This window comes from Leptosomus discolor, chromosome 7, assembly GCF_034619465.1.
Source record: "Leptosomus discolor isolate bLepDis1 chromosome 7, bLepDis1.hap2, whole genome shotgun sequence".
NCBI lineage: Eukaryota > Metazoa > Chordata > Aves > Leptosomiformes > Leptosomidae > Leptosomus > Leptosomus discolor.
Window position 1 is genome coordinate 22,964,977 of NC_141397.1, and position 18,677 is coordinate 22,983,653.

At 46.3% G+C, this 18,677-nt stretch overlaps 1 protein-coding gene across 1 annotated transcript; it reads left to right on the forward strand.

Moving 5' to 3' along the window:
- The first annotated feature begins 3,225 nt into the window (after positions 1-3,225).
- Positions 3,226-8,639, forward strand: CCK (cholecystokinin). Its single transcript, XM_086468308.1, has 3 exons — positions 3,226-3,241; positions 4,666-4,923; positions 8,503-8,639. The coding sequence occupies exons 2-3, from the start codon at positions 4,668-4,670 to the stop codon at positions 8,637-8,639; spliced, it is 393 nt and encodes a 130-aa protein (XP_086324434.1). The 5' UTR covers positions 3,226-3,241; positions 4,666-4,667.
- Positions 8,640-18,677: the final 10,038 nt, after the last annotated feature.

Genomic DNA, 18,677 nt, shown 5'->3' on the forward strand with positions numbered 1-18,677 from the left:
TGGATTCTTGAAATATTGCTTAAGCTCTGGTGCAGCCAAAGCACCTTCCTTTCTGGTGAACTAAGGCTGACACCATGCATTAGAGCAGCATCTGTCTCACCCCACCTGTGACGGTGACACAAGGCCCTCCTGTGGTTAACACTCTACACATCCATGCTGCATGTCTAGGCCCAGCAACTGATGAAAACACTGAACCTAAGGTCCTGGAACCCAACAGGTCACTGCAAATGAAACCCTGATTTTTTCCCCTCTGCACCACACCAGTCAGTAACACACAGGCCAAGTTTCCATAGGCAACTTGCCTTAGAGTCCTGCTATTATATTGCTCAAGCTGAACAGGCTTTCTGGTCTTTTAGCTCTACCCAAAACCATTCTAAAATGACATTAATTAACATATATTTAACAAGGACTGGAACTTGCACATAACTTCAGGCTTTCACTGAAGAAAACATCAGTAAGTCAGAAAACGATCTCCAGGGACTGTAACTGTAATACCAGTAATAAGGAACTCAATGAGGAAAATTCAGTGTTCAAAAGTCTATAACCAAAGTCACAGATGGTGCAGAACTGCTGACTTTAACAACCTGACATCGTGCTGTAGCCTCGCTAGTTTTCTTCATACACTACAGTGTCTAAATAGGAAAAACAGGCAGGCGTTTGCAGTCAGCATAGAGATTGTGTAGGTAGAATGAGGCAGAAAACTTCATGCTGTGCGTACACTGTCGAGTTCCTGACCTTCTCACTGCAAACACAGCAATCTGATCAATTCAGAGGTACACCGAAAAACCTAGTGTATGGTCTTCTAAAAGCACAGAGATCCCACAGACGTACATGCAGGTAACTGTCCAGCAAACATCCCTGTCTTCTCTATTCGATTTTGCATCTTGCTGCCTTCCTGTATGCTCATGAACACAAACATTAAGTTTGGCTGCCACACATACGCACACACGTGTGCACACACACCCCCTCTCACTCCATTTGTGCACTCCTGGATATATCTGTAAGTGAACTGATATTCCAAACCAGCTCAGCATAAATGAAATCCTATAGTGTGTATTTGTTCAACCAGCCTTAAATGCCTGCATTTATATTTATACCTCTGTGACATGAATTATGCATATGCATATATTAGTAAGCTCTCTGTCTTTCTCTTCTATTAAGCTTTGGGCTGATCCGTTGGGAACTCATTATCTACAGCGAGTTTCACAAGGGCTTGATGTGACTCTACGAGAATTGTTATTGTATTGTACCTTCCCAGAAAGACTGTGATACTTTTCCCAGACACCTACAGTTCAATTCAGTCTTGACTAATTGTTTAAGAGCAGCGAGCATTTTTCCCACCAAGCCAAAACAGTGAAATTGAATTATCAGGAATATTACTGGGTTTTTTTCCAGAGACACACAGAGCCATTAAACTAGCAGTTGGACGGGTAGTGCTGGAACAATTTCAGCGTTGTTCTCTCCCCTGGCAATCTGCTTCAACTCGCTTTTCTGTTCTCAAAGTAGCTTTTGCTTTTTTTTTAACTGCCTCTGGATGGCAACTTTGCCCGATGTTGGCGGCGGTGCGGGAGATGAAAAGCAGCCCCTCAGCTCAGCCGGCGTATCCCGCTCCGCGACGAACACCCCGGGCAGCGGCTGGCGGGGAAGCCTGTGCCTCCCCCCGCCCCGGGCGCGGGGCGCAGCAGGCACAGCACCCCCTTTAGGGCACAGCACTCCCCTCAGGCCACAGCACCCCCCGGGCCGCGCCAGCGCCGGGGCTGCTGCGGCTTTCCCGGGGCCCGGGCCCTCAACACGGCAGCCGTTGGGCACGAGGGGCCACGTGCCGCGACTCCCCCGCGCCGAGGAGGGGCCGGCGCGTCGCCTCTTCCCCGCCCCCGCGCCGCGCGGCACCCTCCCGCCACCGGATTTCATCGCTTTTCGGCGAATTTACTTCTCCCGCGAAGCCGCCGGGCGCGGGGGAGGCGGGGGGCGCGGAGGCGGTGCCCCGCGCGGGGCCTCGGCGCCCTCTGGCGGGCGTGGCGGGAAGAGCAGCGGCAGCCCTGGCCCGCCGCGGCCAGCGGGGCCGAGGCCGGGCGGGGGGCGAGGGGCGATGCGCGGCGCAGCAGCCCCGGCCCGCCGTGGGCAGCACCGGCGGCGGGGAAGAAGCGCAGTTCCCTCCCCGGGAGCCCTTTACACACACACACCCCGCGCCCTGCCTCGGAGGGCTGGAGTCCCGTCCCGTCCCGTCCCGTCCCGGCCTCGTCGCGGCAGCCCGGGCGGCTCGGGCTTGAGGACATTTTCTCCTCTCGCCCGACAAGGAGGAGGCGGGCAAGGAGCGAGGAGGTCTGAGGCTGCTCCGCGCAGCGCAGGGGGCTGCGGGCACCTGCCGGGCATCGCCGCTGGGCAGCACCGGCAGGAGGAGGGCGCAGGGTGGGGACAGTGGTCCCCGCGGCGGCCGGGGAGACTTGTAGCTCGGGTGGTCGCAGAGCCACGTCGAAGGCATCCCCACACCCAGCTTTCGCGGGGGGGGGGGGGGGGGGGAATAATCCTTGGCTTTGTGTTTTTTGGTTTTTCTTTTTTCCTTAAATAAAATGACCGCCCCATCTTTCTGAACAGAGGCGAGCGGGAGGGCCCCGGGGAGCGCAGGCTGCAGGTGCTTGTGCCCACCGGGGTCAGGTCGCAGGAGGCTGCCGCCAGAGGAGCCCAGACCCCACGCCTTCCGCCGCGGGTGAACTCGCTCGGGGTGAGCCCTGTCCCCTGCCAGCCGGCGCTGCTGCGGGCGGGAGCCCCACCAGGAGCCTCTCCCCGTGGTGTTTGGGTGAGGGGAGTGTGGGTATCCCCCCCGCCCCGGTCAGCAGAAACGCAAGCCAACCTGGACTTCCAACTCGCCGGTGCCCGGGGCGAGCGCTCCCCTCCGTACGGAGCCGAGAGCGCCCAGCGGGGGCCGGCCCGGCGGGCAGGACGAGCCCCAAGGCACCGCGCCCGGCGGGAGGGCGGGAGGGAAGGGAGCCGCGCTCCCCCCGTGAGGCGCACACGCACACACGCGCGCACACATCGCCCCCCCCACCGCCCCCCCCAGGTCCCGGCGGCGGGGGGCTGAGCGGGCGGCGGCCCCGGCTGCGTCAGAGCTGTGCAAACACCGCCGCGGCGCTCGCCGCTATTTAAGAGGGGCCGAGGCTGAGTCGCCCCCAACTTCCCCGCCTGGGCACACACGGGACGCGCTCCCTCCTCGGGTCCGACCTCGGAAAAGCGCAGCAGAAAGGTAGGGCGCGCCCGCCAGCGCTCCCCTGGCTGCCTCTCTGCTGGGGGGGCGGGGGGCTTACCCGTGCGGCGGCTCTGGAGGCACCCGCCTTGGCTGGGGAAGGGCACCGGGGCGGCGGGGGAGGGACGGGGGGCGCTCCCGAGCGGCGCGGGGTGCCGGGCCGGCCCGGTTTGCGGGGGACGAGCGGCGCTGCGCAGCGAGCGCGCTGCGGGAGGGGCAGCCGGCGGGGAGAGGACCTTGTGCCCGGAGCCGTCAGCATCCACGCGAGTGTATATACGCGTAAAAACCAGAGGAATCGGGTCCGTTAAAAAGATACCGCTGTGGAAAGGATGCACCGCGCCTTCGGTTTCTAAGTACCAAAAACCTACGTGGGTGCAGCACTAATAACCACGGCGGAGGGACATTTTGATATTTTGATATTTTTCATTCATCTCCTAAAAAATCGTATTTTATGCGTTTTCAGTCTACTGTTTGTTATGGGCAAATGAACTTAATTTTCTCCTCTTTTAAAAGTAAAAGGCCATGTTCACTACTGTGTTCAAAAGCTTAAACGATTCACAAATTCTCATACAGCTGAGATAGTTCATGTATATTTGTAAATGGAAATTGCCCCTATAGCACTAACTACTAGGTAGCTTCTTTCTCCTAATAACTGAGAGTAATTTCTCTGTTTCCAGGAAAATACTATTTCACCTTATACGATCAAACAGTCTGGTAAAGTGACATCGTTTTGTCTAGTACTTGTTAGGAAGCAAAAAAAAATTGTTAAACTTGAATTCTCCGTTTTATATGAAGAAGATTATTGTTAAGTTGCACATTATTTCTGACAGCTTTTACCACCTCAGCTACTAGATCAAATGCTTGGGGGAGTGTTAGATTTGGGGTTTTTTTCTTTCCTTGGAACAAGTTTTTGTTTTCCTTTCTGTGTATGATGAGGTGAAACCTCTTCAACACTGAAGTTCAAACCAATGAAGGTTGATAAAATAAAGGCTCTTCATAGAACTTGTGAAAACTGAGTATTTGTAATAACAGCATGTTTTAGTACAACAGAGAAATACTGAAATGTTTGAATCCTTGGGTTTTTTCACAGAGTTGGATTCATCTCCTTTAAGTTTTAATGAAATACAGCTTCCAAAACAGAAAAGCAAGTAAAAATTGAGTAGATTAGGGAGAAATAGCAGGTACCACAGTGAGTTAACTTTGTTCCTTCCAGTGTATCTTCCTCTTTTCAAGAGATATTTAACTATTGAGGTAAATGTTTTCCAACTTAAGACAGATCCCACAGTTACCTACATTAAAGAAAAAAACAACACAACCCTATTTTGCTCAGAAACCAGCACCCTCAATGGAAGATGGGGGTAGGGACAACACACAGCATAGTAAATCTGATCATTTTAACAGCCTATCGTTCTTTTTCTCTCCAGCAATGTACAGCGGTATATGCATCTGCGTGCTCCTTGCTGTGCTCTCAGCAAGCTCTTTTGGACAGCAAACTGTGGGCTCGCACAATGGGAATCCACTGGCCGCTGAGCTTGAGCAGAGCTTGACAGAACATCACCGGCACGTCCGCGCCCCTTCATCTGCTGGCCCGCTGAAACCTGTGCCACGGCTGGATGGAAGCACTGACCAAAGAGCTAACATCGGCGCTTTGTTGGCCAAGTATCTCCAGCAAGCCCGAAAAGGTACTGGTTATAGCCAACTTACTGTGCTCCTTCTGTGTCAGTGGAGTTTCCTGCAGGGATACCTAGGTGTTAAGATAAACCTGTCATCATCTAGCATGAATTCCTAGAGAAGACAGGATGTAGATTCTGCCCAGGTATTCCTGAAGTAGAGAGCATTCCCTTATTTACTGCCTAACTCATCCCAAAATTGATTTGTACCTAGCAGCCACTGACTGAGAGCTGCATACAGGTAACTGAAGAAAATTTAACCTGCCTGTCAGGTTATAGTTCAGCTTCTATTTTTAACTTCCTATTTTCACAGCCTTGTAATTTTTTGGGTATTATTTGTTGTATCTCAGATAAAATACGGTAATTGCATTTTTTCTCAAACTTTTTCATTTATTAACCTCCTCCCTCCCTTTTTTAAGTTAGAAGAGCAGGAAAACTTTTCTGAGGATAAATATAGACCAAATGACGAACGTCACGTCAGCCAGAAATACCTGCACCAGGGAAATCTTCTAAGTAGTGGATTTTCCATGTATTTGCTCCCAGAGAGAGTTACAAAAGGATGAAAGCTTTTGAAAGATCAGAATTCACATTTGTGAACATAGTAACTGGAAACAGTGATAAGTAAAAGCACATTTGCTTCAAAATGTGTTAATTCCTGTTAGGTTTTCAGTCTCAGGCAGCCTGGGAACACAATCTTGCAGTTACTTAAAACCTCCGTGGCACTGTGTTTGTAAGAAGGGCACAAAGCACTAGCAGAGTAGTGGAATCAAAGGGCTTCATTCTTATCAAATTATTTATTAGTCACTTGAGGAAACAATTGTACTACATACATGAGCTAGCAAGAGAAAGAGTAGAGCTGTCCGTGTTGACATCTTACAGTGTATGGTTTACATAGAAACGCATGCCATCTGTGCTACCAGTAGAAATGATGGATCGAAATAATTGACCGCTGAAACTCCCTGCAAGAAAGGTTTTTCCTTTTGAGCTGTCTCATCTCTGAATTGCTTTGTATCTCAACAGAATAACACCACAGGCAGCCTAATTGCTCTGGCCTTTTGACTGCCAACCTCAACAAAAGCCGCTACACGAATCTTGTTTACTTGTGACAGCTTCACTCTAGTCTATCCCCGGTACTACAGGGAAAGAGGGTATCTGAGAAGCAGAGGGCTTGAGTGGAAGGCAGTAATTGGGATTACCCGGACATACAGACATTGAGAAATTAATTCACTCCCAGCCCCAGACTGTGCTTAGGATAAAATTCACTTTATATAAGAGCTTTCTCCTCTCCTGTCTCTCCACACACCCTTATGCAGATCATTTAACCCTCCCCTCTTGACAGGCTCACTGCTGACCTCTATGCTAGGCAAAATCCCATTCTTATTTTTGACGGCAGACTGCAATTAAGAGATGCCACATGCATTTTTATGCATTTCATGTGCAGCTGTACACATTCATCTGTGTACATAGAACAGCCAAGTCAGAAACAGCAGAAAAAGAACCTCTTTTAATACAGTCTGAGAGATTTTTGCACAATATCCATTAAGGAACATCTTTTAGCAGTTCACAATCTAATGGAAAGAGAAATCAAATATGAAATCCCACAATTCAGCACTATAGTTAAAGCTGTTACTGAACAAGAATGTTATTGCAGGAGTCTACAAAACAGAATCCTCATTATCTTCCCCTAGTGTAGTCATTGCCACTCACCAACATGGAAACCAAACTTCTCATTCTAGTTTATGTAGCCATTATATACTCCTAAAAACCTGGCTGACATTCCCAAATAGCGTAACCAGATGAAGTGAAAAAACCACGCTGAATTTAAGATGTCTTTTTCGTAAGTATTAATATGAGGGAGAATTTCCTGCATACATGTTAACTGACAGATATAATTAACTCTATAAAGTGACTGTTAGCCGATGATGGAATTCTTCTGACATGACTAGGCTAGTGGGACTCTGCTTTGTAGATGTTGTTGCTAGTTACAGAAGAGAAGATTCACACAGACAAACAGTGTTCCCATCAAAACATTATATTCTCATTTAACATAAAGGTTCTGGGCAGTACTTCAGAAATTGCTGCAGAACACTCACATCTACTGTATTAGTCACTTTTAACCTGTCTAAACCATAATACTCACTAGAAAATTCCATCTAGGGGAAAGGAGAATCTGGGCATTTGCTAGTGTTAGCAGGCACCAGTGATGGCATTTCCCCTTGTGATTAATAGAAAGGCTGATTTTGGACAATATTTCCAGTTAAAACAATGAGAGAGTTAAATTGTCTCGAGAGGTTAGGGCTAGATGGTGACCTCGTAGCTAAATTGCTATAATTTTTAATACGTTTGCTGTACGTTGATTCTGCAGTACCCACAGGATGTCTCCGGTGGTTTGAGGAAGTGCTATTAAGGTGCTGTTAAGAAATTAATTTTACTGTTTGTGACCCCTAGCTTTCAATTAGCTTCATCTGCAGGCTTTCAGCACGAATCTGGCACCGCGTATGAGACGTTGTAGCTGTCAGGTCAGTGACAAGCACATTTACTGTCTCCTAAGGAGCCCTTGCTAGGCCAGACCGTAATGGCACCAGGGGAGCCATTACAGCCCACAGGTCACTGAAGGCTAGGAAGTCTCTTAAATACCAACATCTGGTATTTAAGTGGTTTATAGTTCTGCACTGTCTTAGCCCTTGCCTGGTTATAGTGCCAAGAAGCCATTGTTGTCAACTCAGTTATGTGTTTTGAATTATGAATGTGAATTTCATGGGGTTTGAGTGTTTAATGGTAGACATTCTTTTCTAGAGATAATTAAATTTTTTTGTCATCTTGTTTTAGGTAAAAGTCTGGTTTCTTTTTTTGGTAGCTATAACTCCTCTGTCCCTCTGCAACCACTAACAAAACAATGCAGTTGGTTTTGGGTTTTAATGGATCATTTTCATTATAAATCATTACATGAGGAAAATCTTGAAACCAAGGGCTCCTTCAAAACTGAAGAAACTGTAAGCAAGGCATTTGTGTAGATTTGGATTTGTGGGGTTTAATTTAGACTTCTTTTCCCTTTTTGATCAGTTTGTATTCCTCAAGCCTCAGTCTGCACTGAGTATTAGTATATTGAATCTGTTCCTTCCTCACTCAAGGCTTAAGCTCAATCTAATTGTTGTCATATGTCAATTTTGGCTGTTTTCAGGGAGAATAGAGAGAAGTAATTTATCTTTCCCTGCATTTTTAGTTAGGCCCAATACCAGCAAGCAAGAGTGTGGTCTTATAGGAAGAACGAGAACTGGTTTAGGCTTTCTTTAGTGAAATAGGAAGGAAAAAGGAGAAATGCCCCCATATTCCCTCCTGGCAGCTAGGAGCAGAGAAAACAATCTGTTTATTTTACAATAAAAAACCCCAAGCTACTTTTAGGACATTACCCATAACGTTTCTACGATGTTTTCCCCAATGACATGACAGTGGTGTTATGTGGTCTGTATTAAGGCAAACAGTTTCAACTATTGCAGACATTGGCTAATGAATACAAAACAAATCAGAAAATGGATGAACCGGAAAAACATGTTCGCTTATGCTCTGCTCTCCCAAATGCTTTTTCTTTAGGTCCCACTGGAAGGCTTTCAGTTATGGGAAACAGGGTACAGAGCATTGATCCTACGCACAGGATAAATGACAGAGACTACATGGGCTGGATGGATTTTGGACGCCGCAGTGCTGAAGAATATGAGTACTCTTCCTAAAGAACAGCAAACTATAGCAACAGAAAAAAAAAATCACACTCCCATGTCTGTACAGAAAGAGAAAAATTAATTTGTTGTCATCTTTGAATCAGTGTTTTAAGATATATCATGTATTTGATGTAAATTTGTCTGTAAGACTATACAATGCAATATATACATATGTAGAATTTTCCAGAAAATGTTTTCTTTCTTTTGTGGTTTCTCATACATTGATATTATATTAAAATGATTTCACTTATCCCTTCTTGTGCTGTCACCGCATGTTGCTGGGTGTCTTACTATAAAGAGAGGTGGGAAAATGCCTCCATTCTGCAGTGTAAAGATCTTCTGTGTGTTGAGTAGTCAGACAAATGAGCCGCTTTTCAGAGAAATCTTGTGTTGGTCCCAATTGCTGTGAACTCTAAGGGCAACTTGGCCAAGTATAAACACAGCAGCACAACACTGCCAGAAAAGGCCAGCTAGCTTCATTGTGTCCCCATTTGTAAAGGACTGAGTTAGAACGGAGCCCAGGTGTTTGTAGTGAATAGTCAGCAGTGCTAAAACTAAATGAAAAAGAGGAACACCACCCACATGTTTCACCTTCCTGGCTTATTTATTTTATGTTGTGAACTAAATGTGAAAGTGCTGCTGATGGCTGCTAATCATGGAATAAACAAAGTGTTCCCTGCCGTGTGGTGAGCCAAGCATTCATTTGGGGAGGGGGTGAGGACAGTTTCCTGAACAGAGCAGAAGATGATCCTGAGGGGGGGGAGGTATCAGAGCAGTCTAGTCACAGTGTCCTGAAAGGAAGCAGGTCTCTCCCAAGTGTCGCAGAGGCAGCCAGAGTTAGCTATTTCCCACCGGCACGGGGGGAAGGAGGCAGATTGTGCCCAGCTCTTACCTGGCACAAAGCAAGGCAGAGAGGCCCCCACTCACAGCTCGGGAGTGATCCCTGCTTGTGCAAAATCAGCACCAGGCTGCAAAAAGTGTTTTACCTGCACTCCCCTCCTTCACCACAGGTAACCACTCCTGCGGCTCCTGGGTCTGCTTCAGCAGCCGGTTGTCACATCTAAGGAATTCGAAAAAGGTGATTTTGCATTGCATAATTCATAGAATTTCTCCTGAATGTGTGCATTAATAAGAAAAGGAAGGCATTTGTCACGTGCTGAAAAGCAGGTGCTTGCCAAAGGAAAGAGGCAGGTGAACATCTCAGCAGCAATTTCTACAGCAGTTAATAGGTAAAAGCAGCGCATAGAAAGTAATACACAGAAGATACTTGGACTAAGACAAAATTCTACCAAACCCAAGAAGACCGGGAAACAAAACAAAATGGTTATGCCAAGGGCTGAACACAAAAACATTTTATGGAGTTGTTCCCAGCAGCAGCTGGCAGAGCAGACAGTACCGCAGAAATCTGAAATGAAAGGGAGACTTCAGCAAATGGTAATGGGGATTTTTCTTCTCTAGGAACACCAAATCTCTCTTTTTGTGGATCTCATCTTGAAAATGTGGAACTGCTTTTCTGCATGAACTTTTTCTCTGAAGCTCCTTCCAATCGACCAGTTTCCAAGCCACCTAGTCTGGCTTTTTTTTCCAAAACTTTCAAATAAGAGATTAAAACCAATTTGATCTAATTTTTTTCAAACCGAGGAAAATACAAATTAATCTAAAAATGCATAGATTAAAACATTTTCCCCCAAAGTGATGTTTCTTTAAAAGTAACTTAGGAGAAAACTAAGCTTCTGCTTTGCTGCCTCTTGAATTAATGACAGGAACGTTCAAGCAACATTTTAAAATGTTTCTATTCCTGGCTTATTTAATGAAGGATATAATATTGTAATATTGCAAGGGGGCTGGGCTGGGTGATGTTACAAATCTAGTCTTACCGCTGTGGAATGTTGACATTAGGAAAAAAAAAAACCCACCATTTTTTTCTCCTCTCTCTCATTTCCACCAGGCAAGGGAATGGAAGGACAAAGATGCTTCCTCCTATTCCTCTCTCTTCTGAAGGTCTCTGAAGATGTCTATGAAAGAACGTGGCCCTCGGTGCAGCCAGGTAATGGCTTTGAGGGCTTTTACAAGTTGCTCCCTCAGGACAGGGGCATCTTTTCATTGCCTGCCGCACATACAATGGTTTCACCACCTGGCTGGTCACAAAGCTCCCAGGTAAGAAGAGCCCCACAGCCCCATCCTTTGTGGTGCAAAACTGCCCTATGAGCGAGACCATGGGCCCTGAGGCAGCTTGGGGGGCTTCACTGCCCTTGCAGTTATCAGGGTTGTGCCTTTCTTTATCTCCAACAGGTGAAAAACTTCCAAGGCATCATTCCCAGTCACTCTTTGCCAAGCCACCACCACCGCTGCCTTTGAGCAACCATTTGTTCATTTTAAATCACAAAAATGCCAATTACAGAAAAAGTATTTTCACCTGTGAAATCAGTTTTCTTCTTGCGATATGATTGCAAGCAAAGTTTGTCTGTTTTTGAAAGTGATTAAGAGAAAGAGCTATTTTTCATTGCCAGACCCACCACCAGCATGACATGTGTAAGTAATCACATCTGCCGCCTTTCCCGGATGCCAGAGAGCTTCACATAAAACTCGGTCTAATGTTTTTTACAGTCACTGCACATGCCAGTTTTAATATTTAAGCTGTATCAGTGCTGTAAAATAGACCAGGTGAATAAAGGCACTTGCAGTGACTCACCTGGCATCCAAATGAGGATTGAAAACATCCATAATTTTGTTTCTTTTTTTTTTTTTTCCCCTATCTCCGGACCGAAGGCCTTAGCCAGTCAGTACAGGTGAATGGAGGCCCTCTTCTGACTGGGCATTGATATAACTGTCAAATGGAAGTGTGCTTTGCAGACGGTCTGATCCTGCCGCTGTTTGCTGTGTTTGCAGACATTTCTTGGGTCAATCCATCCCTCGGTTCTTCAGCAGAAAACAGCTTCTTACCAAATCTCACCTGGATTTCAGGCAGGTGGTGAATTACTCAGCCCTGACAAATCTGCATGGAGATGCACCCCAAGGCAACATAAAGCTGCACAACCACAGCCCTGCTCAGGTGAGGCACCCGCGTGGAGTGGGAGCACTGGGCAGAGCAGGCAGCCGTTCAGGATTACAAGTTGGGACATACAGATCTAAATTCTGCCAGAGCGCCTTAAAACTCAGCTCAGGACTAACACGGTTTTTCAGGTGCTGCTAAGATACAAACTGGTAGGTGCAGGGGATGTCTCATCTTCATTCTTAACGCTCACAGGAGTACTGGTTTGGGGTCGATTGCAGTAATCATCAAGACAGAAGGACACAGCACTGTTCCTGGAGACAAGGGGGAGCTGGCTGTAAGTGGCCTAACAACATCCTCCTCTTCCAAACATCCATCACCTGCTCCTCTGGGAGCAGGAGAAATGCCCCAGATGGGAAAGCGTTGTGAAGGCAGCTGACACACCATTCAGCTCCTGGCTGACCTGGAGGTGTTAATCAGAGCTAAACGGGGGGGGGGGGGGGGGGCAGCAAATTCGGGAAAGTCAAGCAACCCTGCTAGCTGCAATGCTCATCCCCGAGCATTAGTGAAGCCGCCCTCCAGGCTGCTCTGTTTTAACCCAAGGGAAACTGCAGCTTCGGGGATGGACCCCCCGCAGTTGGGTACGAGCCCCTCGGGACCAGCAGAGGCTTTGGGCTGAGAAGTGGCCCGCAGATTTCAGCACACATGGCAGCACATTGGCACAGCCTCCTGGTGCTTGTCTGGGAGGTGAGTTTACTGGCTCTGCCAACTCTCTGACATTTAATTTAGCTTTACTGAAATGCATGTTTATGGAAGCGCGTGCATAGGGGCTAAATTAGCACTGGCAAAACAGCCAATCAATACCTTCTTGCATTTAAAGACAGTTTGTTTTCTCCGTGTACTTGATTCAATTAATTCTATTCCAGCTTTATTAACTTAATTTCAAAACAGATGCTGGGCAAATCTCCACGAACAGAGTAGCTTACTGCAAACTCCACATACATGAGCGGGTAAGGGCCTGTGGCTCTACCCTTGCAGGGCCGTGCACATGGCAGCTGTGAAAAGAGGGTGGAAGCAGCAAGTGCTCGTTGTGGGAGTGAGGGGAAGCCCAGGCAGCCAGGAGAGCAAGGTACCACCCACACCCGGGAAGGGGCAGCTCTCCCTGGGAGCTGGGGCAGTGTGTAAGAGAAACCTCAGCTGCACCAGTGCACCCAATCCTGAACAGTCTCACCCGCCCTGTTATTTTGTACAGGAACGCGTGTAGGTCCTGCTCTGCTCTCCCCCACTTTGCTGCACCACTATCCCCTCCATCCTTGCCACATGTGGGGCAGCAGCCAGGCTGGGCCCAGGACATGGCACAGCCAGATGTCCGCAGATGCAGCTCAGGTCTGTGCATTTTGGCGAGCTCAAGCACAACCACACAGTCCCTCTCCGCCGCATGAGCAAAGGAATTTGCAAGTTGGGCAAAATGCGAACATTAGGATGTCCTAGCAGAGCAGTGAAAGGCTTTTCTGTGTTTGATTTTTGTATCCCCAGAGTTCATTAAAATTCTCTTAAAGAAAGAAAAAAATCTGGCTGTGGGCTTGTTAAAGCTTTAATCATTCCTAAGGGCCTGTGTCAATTGAACAGCAATTGGATTCAGCACAGCTTGAAACCTATTTCAGCAGGACAAAAATCTCTATAATCTTTTAAATACAAACATTATCGTTTTCTTGAGTATATGCCATTCTCACATGAAAGCCCACTGCCTACATTACAGCTAAGGACATTGCTAAACACCAATAACTTTCAGGCCTTTTATTGTTTTTCTTGCTATTCTGTGATCTCAATTGGCTTGTTAACTGAATTAAAGCAGGTCTAAACGGTAGCCAGCAAGATGCCATGGCACATCTGAACAGTGCTAATTCTTCAACGTGAATACAAGCTGCAAGCAGCAGATCCTGTCTATACCAAAGGAAGGCAGGACATGTCTCACTGACATTGCTGGACTTTTCAATTAGTCGTGGAGAGCTGCCAACAAACGTGTTCAGGAAGTCAGGAGCAACTGTTAAACCTCTGTGCACTACAGTGTTATGTCGTGGGGCCATCCAGTGCTTTGGAGACATGCAAAAGGAAGGGGGAAAAGTCTCAAAAGGCTGAAAAACCAGTCTTGGCTCTCCAAAGAACATCCTGTGTCCACAGACCAGTCTTAGGCACACATTCCTCAGCACCTCACCCTCCTCTCACCTCCAACCCAGCTTTCAGAGGTGGATGACCACGTTCCTTGCTGTAATATGATGAAGATGCATCTAGTAAAGTTTCTGACATACTTGGATATTGCAAGGATGGAGGACCATTTCAAAGCAGAGGCACCAACTCATCAGCCATTTGGCCTTCTGAAGTTTGGTTTATGCAGTAGTTCTGTTCTGCTTTGAAATTGTCCGAGGGCGTTAAATACATCGGCTGAGTTTCCAGATAGCTCATGCAATCTTTGTCACCCTGTGGCATAATTTACTTTCCTGAAGGAGAAACTCTCCAAATACCAGCATTGTTTCCAGAAGCAGAAACTGGGTGTTTCCTCCAAAATCCACTGAAATCTCTAGGGTGCAGCCTCTCACAGAGAACGGTCCTGCACCCTGGTAGACCTCCTACCTTTGCACTATCTCCACTTGCTCCTTTTGTACCTTGAGGAGTTTGGCCTGACTCGGCTTTGATTTCCCTTGAGCCCAGTGGGCTGCACCTACTCCCCGCTTGGTTTTCCTGTGGCCTTCTTTGTCAACGTGGGTATTTTATCAGTTTTCCTTTCCCAGGAACACAACCTTGAAGCCCAGTTCTTCCATAGGGCCTTCAGTGAATACTAAACCTCTGGATTTTCACGGTGGTTTAAACCCGAGTTTCCCTAGAGCTCCAGGCCTTTGGGAAAGCTGTGTTTATAACTCACCTTCAGAGATGTGATAGCCTGAAACTCAGTATATCCACATGCACTCACTTATTAAACACCATCACTGTTCACTTATCTGGCATAAAAGATGCATATCTCCAAACAAAGAAGTGAACAAACCCAGCATTACATGCATCCTTCTGGATCCTTTTTTAGAAGTCAGAAAATAACAATATAATGTGAACAACAAACTCCACATATTTATTCTTTCCAAAGCCAAAGATTTAGATCACTGCAGGAGCATTCATCCACACCAGCAAGAATAAGTTAGGGGGAAAAAGCTTTTAATTTTGCAAGGAGAAAAGATGTAAAAAGAGGACACACTCGAACAAGCATGCTTCCTGTGTTATACAAAACACTCAGGACTCTGACTGTCATCACAGTGCCACAGCACCCAGCGCAGCTCAGAAAGAAGTGACAGCAGCTGATAGGGCTGTGCAAACGACAGCCAGCACCCTTACATGACAAGGAACAGGCAGAGAGGCAAACCCAGGCCAGGGTTGCATGCAGATAGGGCTGCTGCTGTAGGGCAGAGCAAGAAGCGAGCAGTGTCACAGAACTGCAACGCTGGTAGTGTCACAGGGGGATTTTTTGGTCTCCTGAGTCAGAGCCACGTAACAGCACAGAAACACAGACTAGAAGGTCATACGGAGCTGAAGACTAGCCCTGACCCTTGGCTACTGAGGCTGGGGGCTGATGGCATGTTTCACTTGAGCACGTACCTTCCTTTCTCAGTGAAGAACACAGCCTTCCACTGCACCGCAGCAGGTCCTGTGGCAGGACAGGTCCCACCCTGTCTGGGCAAGTGGTTTCCGAGAGCTGTCTGTGAGCCGTGAAAGTGCTGGGCAGCACTGGGGTACTCTGCTCCAAGAAATAGAGAAAAGCCAGCAGCTTCTGCAGGTACAGCAAGAGCTGCCAGGACAGGAGAAATCCCACCACACATGCAGCTCATAAAATCAAGGACAGCAGGTTACCTGGGGCAAGGAAACACTTTACACAGAATGAGCAAACATTTTGCCGTTTGTGAGAGGTTACAACTTATTTAAGCCCTGAAAGATAATCTGACAGCATTTATACAACCAACAGCTCCCTCTAGAAGCTGATGCAGGAGGCGCGTTTCTGCAGGGCTCTGCAGCACAGCTGCAGCCAGGCTGGCATAGAACCATGAAAGGAACTGCATTATGCTCAGCTTAATTTTCATCACTTGTACAACTGCCTTACAAACCTCCCTGGGTGCAATCAAATAATTGTACCTTCCCATTTTCTGCTGCATATTTTTTTCTTCTGCCTTTCCTGGCTCATACATCCCTTGTCCCCTGATTGCACCATCAGTGAGCTCGGGTTGAAAATTCTGACCAAGGTGACAGCCAACGGGATTCAGGAACCAGACTTGCAGGGCTGCGTCCTGAGTCCCAAAGGCCCAGGAAGGTATCACATGAGGCCACATGCATCTGGCTTTGCCTGCTGCGATATTCAGATGAAACACGTAAGCCTGTAAAAAAAAGGACCTACCTAGTCTGAACTACTATTTAAAATTACCTTTTCTGCCTATAATAGAAGAAAATATCTTCCTCAAAATGCTCATGTCTTAATACCACAGTCTTGCAATCAGATACATGCAGGTAGGCCCTATGATTGCAAAACTCTGCAATTTAAGTGGGGACCTTCTAGGCTCATGTCTCTGAGAATCTTTGCTTTTTAAACAGGGCTGGACAGATGAGGTTCGGATGGACCAAACGATGTCCCGATATGTATTTATTGCTAACAGGATGCAGTTTCCTTCAAGTAGAACTTCCTCTTCTTAAACCTTAAGCATCAACTTTCATTAATAGGTCCCAGTACTCATGAGGGCTTCCCTCCTTGCTCTCTCTCCTGCATGCATTTGTGATGGTTTCCAGATTTCCTTCCATTTCACATGTACACACCCTTCCATGAGTTCCACAGGCACCCTATGGATGAGCCTCAGCTCCCCCCTTCCATGTAGGCATGGAGGGCTGGATGCACTGTGCTCCTCTTCCCTGCATCCCTCTGGCTAACCATCAACTTTCTGATCCGGAGCCTCCCCAAGGCTCTGAGCTGGGCAGACAGAAGGATGAGTCTGTACTCACTGACACAGTACTTGGATGTCCCCAGCACAGCATCAGCCTTTCTCATGGTTGTCATATGGCACTGCATCACAGTAATGCAAGCCCTCCAAAAGTTTATTTTAGCATTACTGCTCTCCAGTTTTGTCTCTGTAGCAGGTATGTGATACAAATTTTATTTCCCTCCCATCCTCACACACATCCCTCTCCCCATGCATGAGGCTGTCTAATATTTCTGTGAATTATTGCCTGACTGGCCCCTCCTCCAGGCACCTCTTTTATCATTACTTAGCTCTCACCCAGTGAGCAGGGTTTTTTTGAGTTCCTCATTACCTGGCGTTTAATCAGTGGGCTGTTTCCTCCCTCAGTAACAAAATACTATCTAACAGCAAACCTCACTTTGCCTCTGCAGGATGTTTCCTCCTTACTCTGTACTTTCACATTTTGTCACTACAGTTTTTGCATCATTTTAGGCAGGAGAGTTCACACCCCTCTCCTGTTCAAAATACATAAACCATACAACACGCCATTCTTCTTTCGTGGAACTCAAAAATAAAAAAGTGCATTCGCTTCTGTATTTTCTGTTTTGATGCAAGTTTCACCAGTTCCTTAAAATCTCAAAACTTCCCAACCACTTCTGTGTCTAAGAATTTAAAAAACAAACCTGGTGATGGCCTCTTATTTTGCTCTGACAGAGAGGAAAGCAAGGGAACAAGTTGGAAGATTTAGCACCTTAAAAGATCAGGAAAAAAGCTGAATAACAGACAACAAAGCAACTTTTCTGGTATTTTATTGAGATTAGTGAAGAAAAATTTAAATTTCATCTTTCTGATGTGTTACAATTGCTTTCTCCGGTGGGTGGACAGCTCCTACTCTTATTTAAAGGCTAAATAACATTTCCCGATTGCACGATTAACTTTTACACTTTGAGTCCTCATATGGTATTGCTTTCCTCCTCTGGGTATATAAAATGGTCCATTAAGTCCATGATTTTTTTCAGAATCAACTGTTATTCTATCTACTGTTTTAAGATACATTCAAATAAAAAGATACTTAAATTTACTTGCAATAAGTGCACACATACAACAGCAAAGAGAGCTGATGACATTTTACTAAAACATTGTAAGTTCATAGAATAAATAGAAGTCTTCAAACACATGCAGTAACTGACCGATGTGTTTTTTCTTTCTCAAAAAATATCCTTAGTGTCCATAGCGCTACAGCAATAACTACTTCGTTCAGAAAAAAAAAAAAGCCACCCACCTATCTCTCATCACAAAGACTAAAAGACAGTTTCATTTATACAAGAAATTATCAGTGCTAATGATTTAGTAACAGTCTGGTACAAACAGCAATTCACAGCAATTACTTGTAGTGTGCTAATGGTAACAAATGGGGAGCTTGATTTAGATGCCACAAGAAGTGCAAGAAAAAGAAAGCAGATGTTAAACCCTCCTCTCTTTGCTCCTCTTCATCCCCCCTTCCAGAAAAAAAAAAAAAAAGGTATGTTTCAGCTCAGCTCTCGAAACAAGCTCCCTCCAGTCTGTTCCAGGATATTTCAATTCTTTCTACAAGCACCCAGCAGAAATTTAGGAGAAACAGAGAAAAAAATTGCAATATAAATTAGGATCGCCTGGCTGTAACTAAAGGCTGTGTGAGATCTTGTTTCCTTTCTGAAAAAAGCAGGGGGTTATATGTTTGTTATTGGGAGGTATTTCTTCAGTTTAAAAACACAATGAAATAAAGCGTTTCCCATATTCACCTATGCTAAGGTCCAACTTCAGATGAAAAGGATTTCTCTGAAAAAAACCCAACCAACCAAACAAAAAAAAAAAAAACAGAAAATGGGTGAGGAATATTCTCTCACCCTACTTACAAAGCCACAGTCCTTGACATGCATGAAGCCTGAAGATCAGCACAAGGACTGTGAGTTGCCCTCTCCAGCTTGTACCATTCCATTACTAAATGTTTTTTGTGGTTCTCTGTGGTGGTTTCAAGGACGCACCTTTTCTTAATACTGGTTTTGCTACATGTTCTTTTATAACATTCTTATC

Excerpts from the sequence above, each read along its gene's own strand:
- CCK (XM_086468308.1), top strand. The coding sequence starts at position 4,668 with ATGTACAGCGGTATATGCATCTGCGTGCTCCTTGCTGTGCTCTCAGCA. Across the intron at positions 4,924-8,502 it reads TCTCCAGCAAGCCCGAAAAG|GTCCCACTGGAAGGCTTTCA; the intron begins GTACTGGTTATA and ends CTTTTTCTTTAG.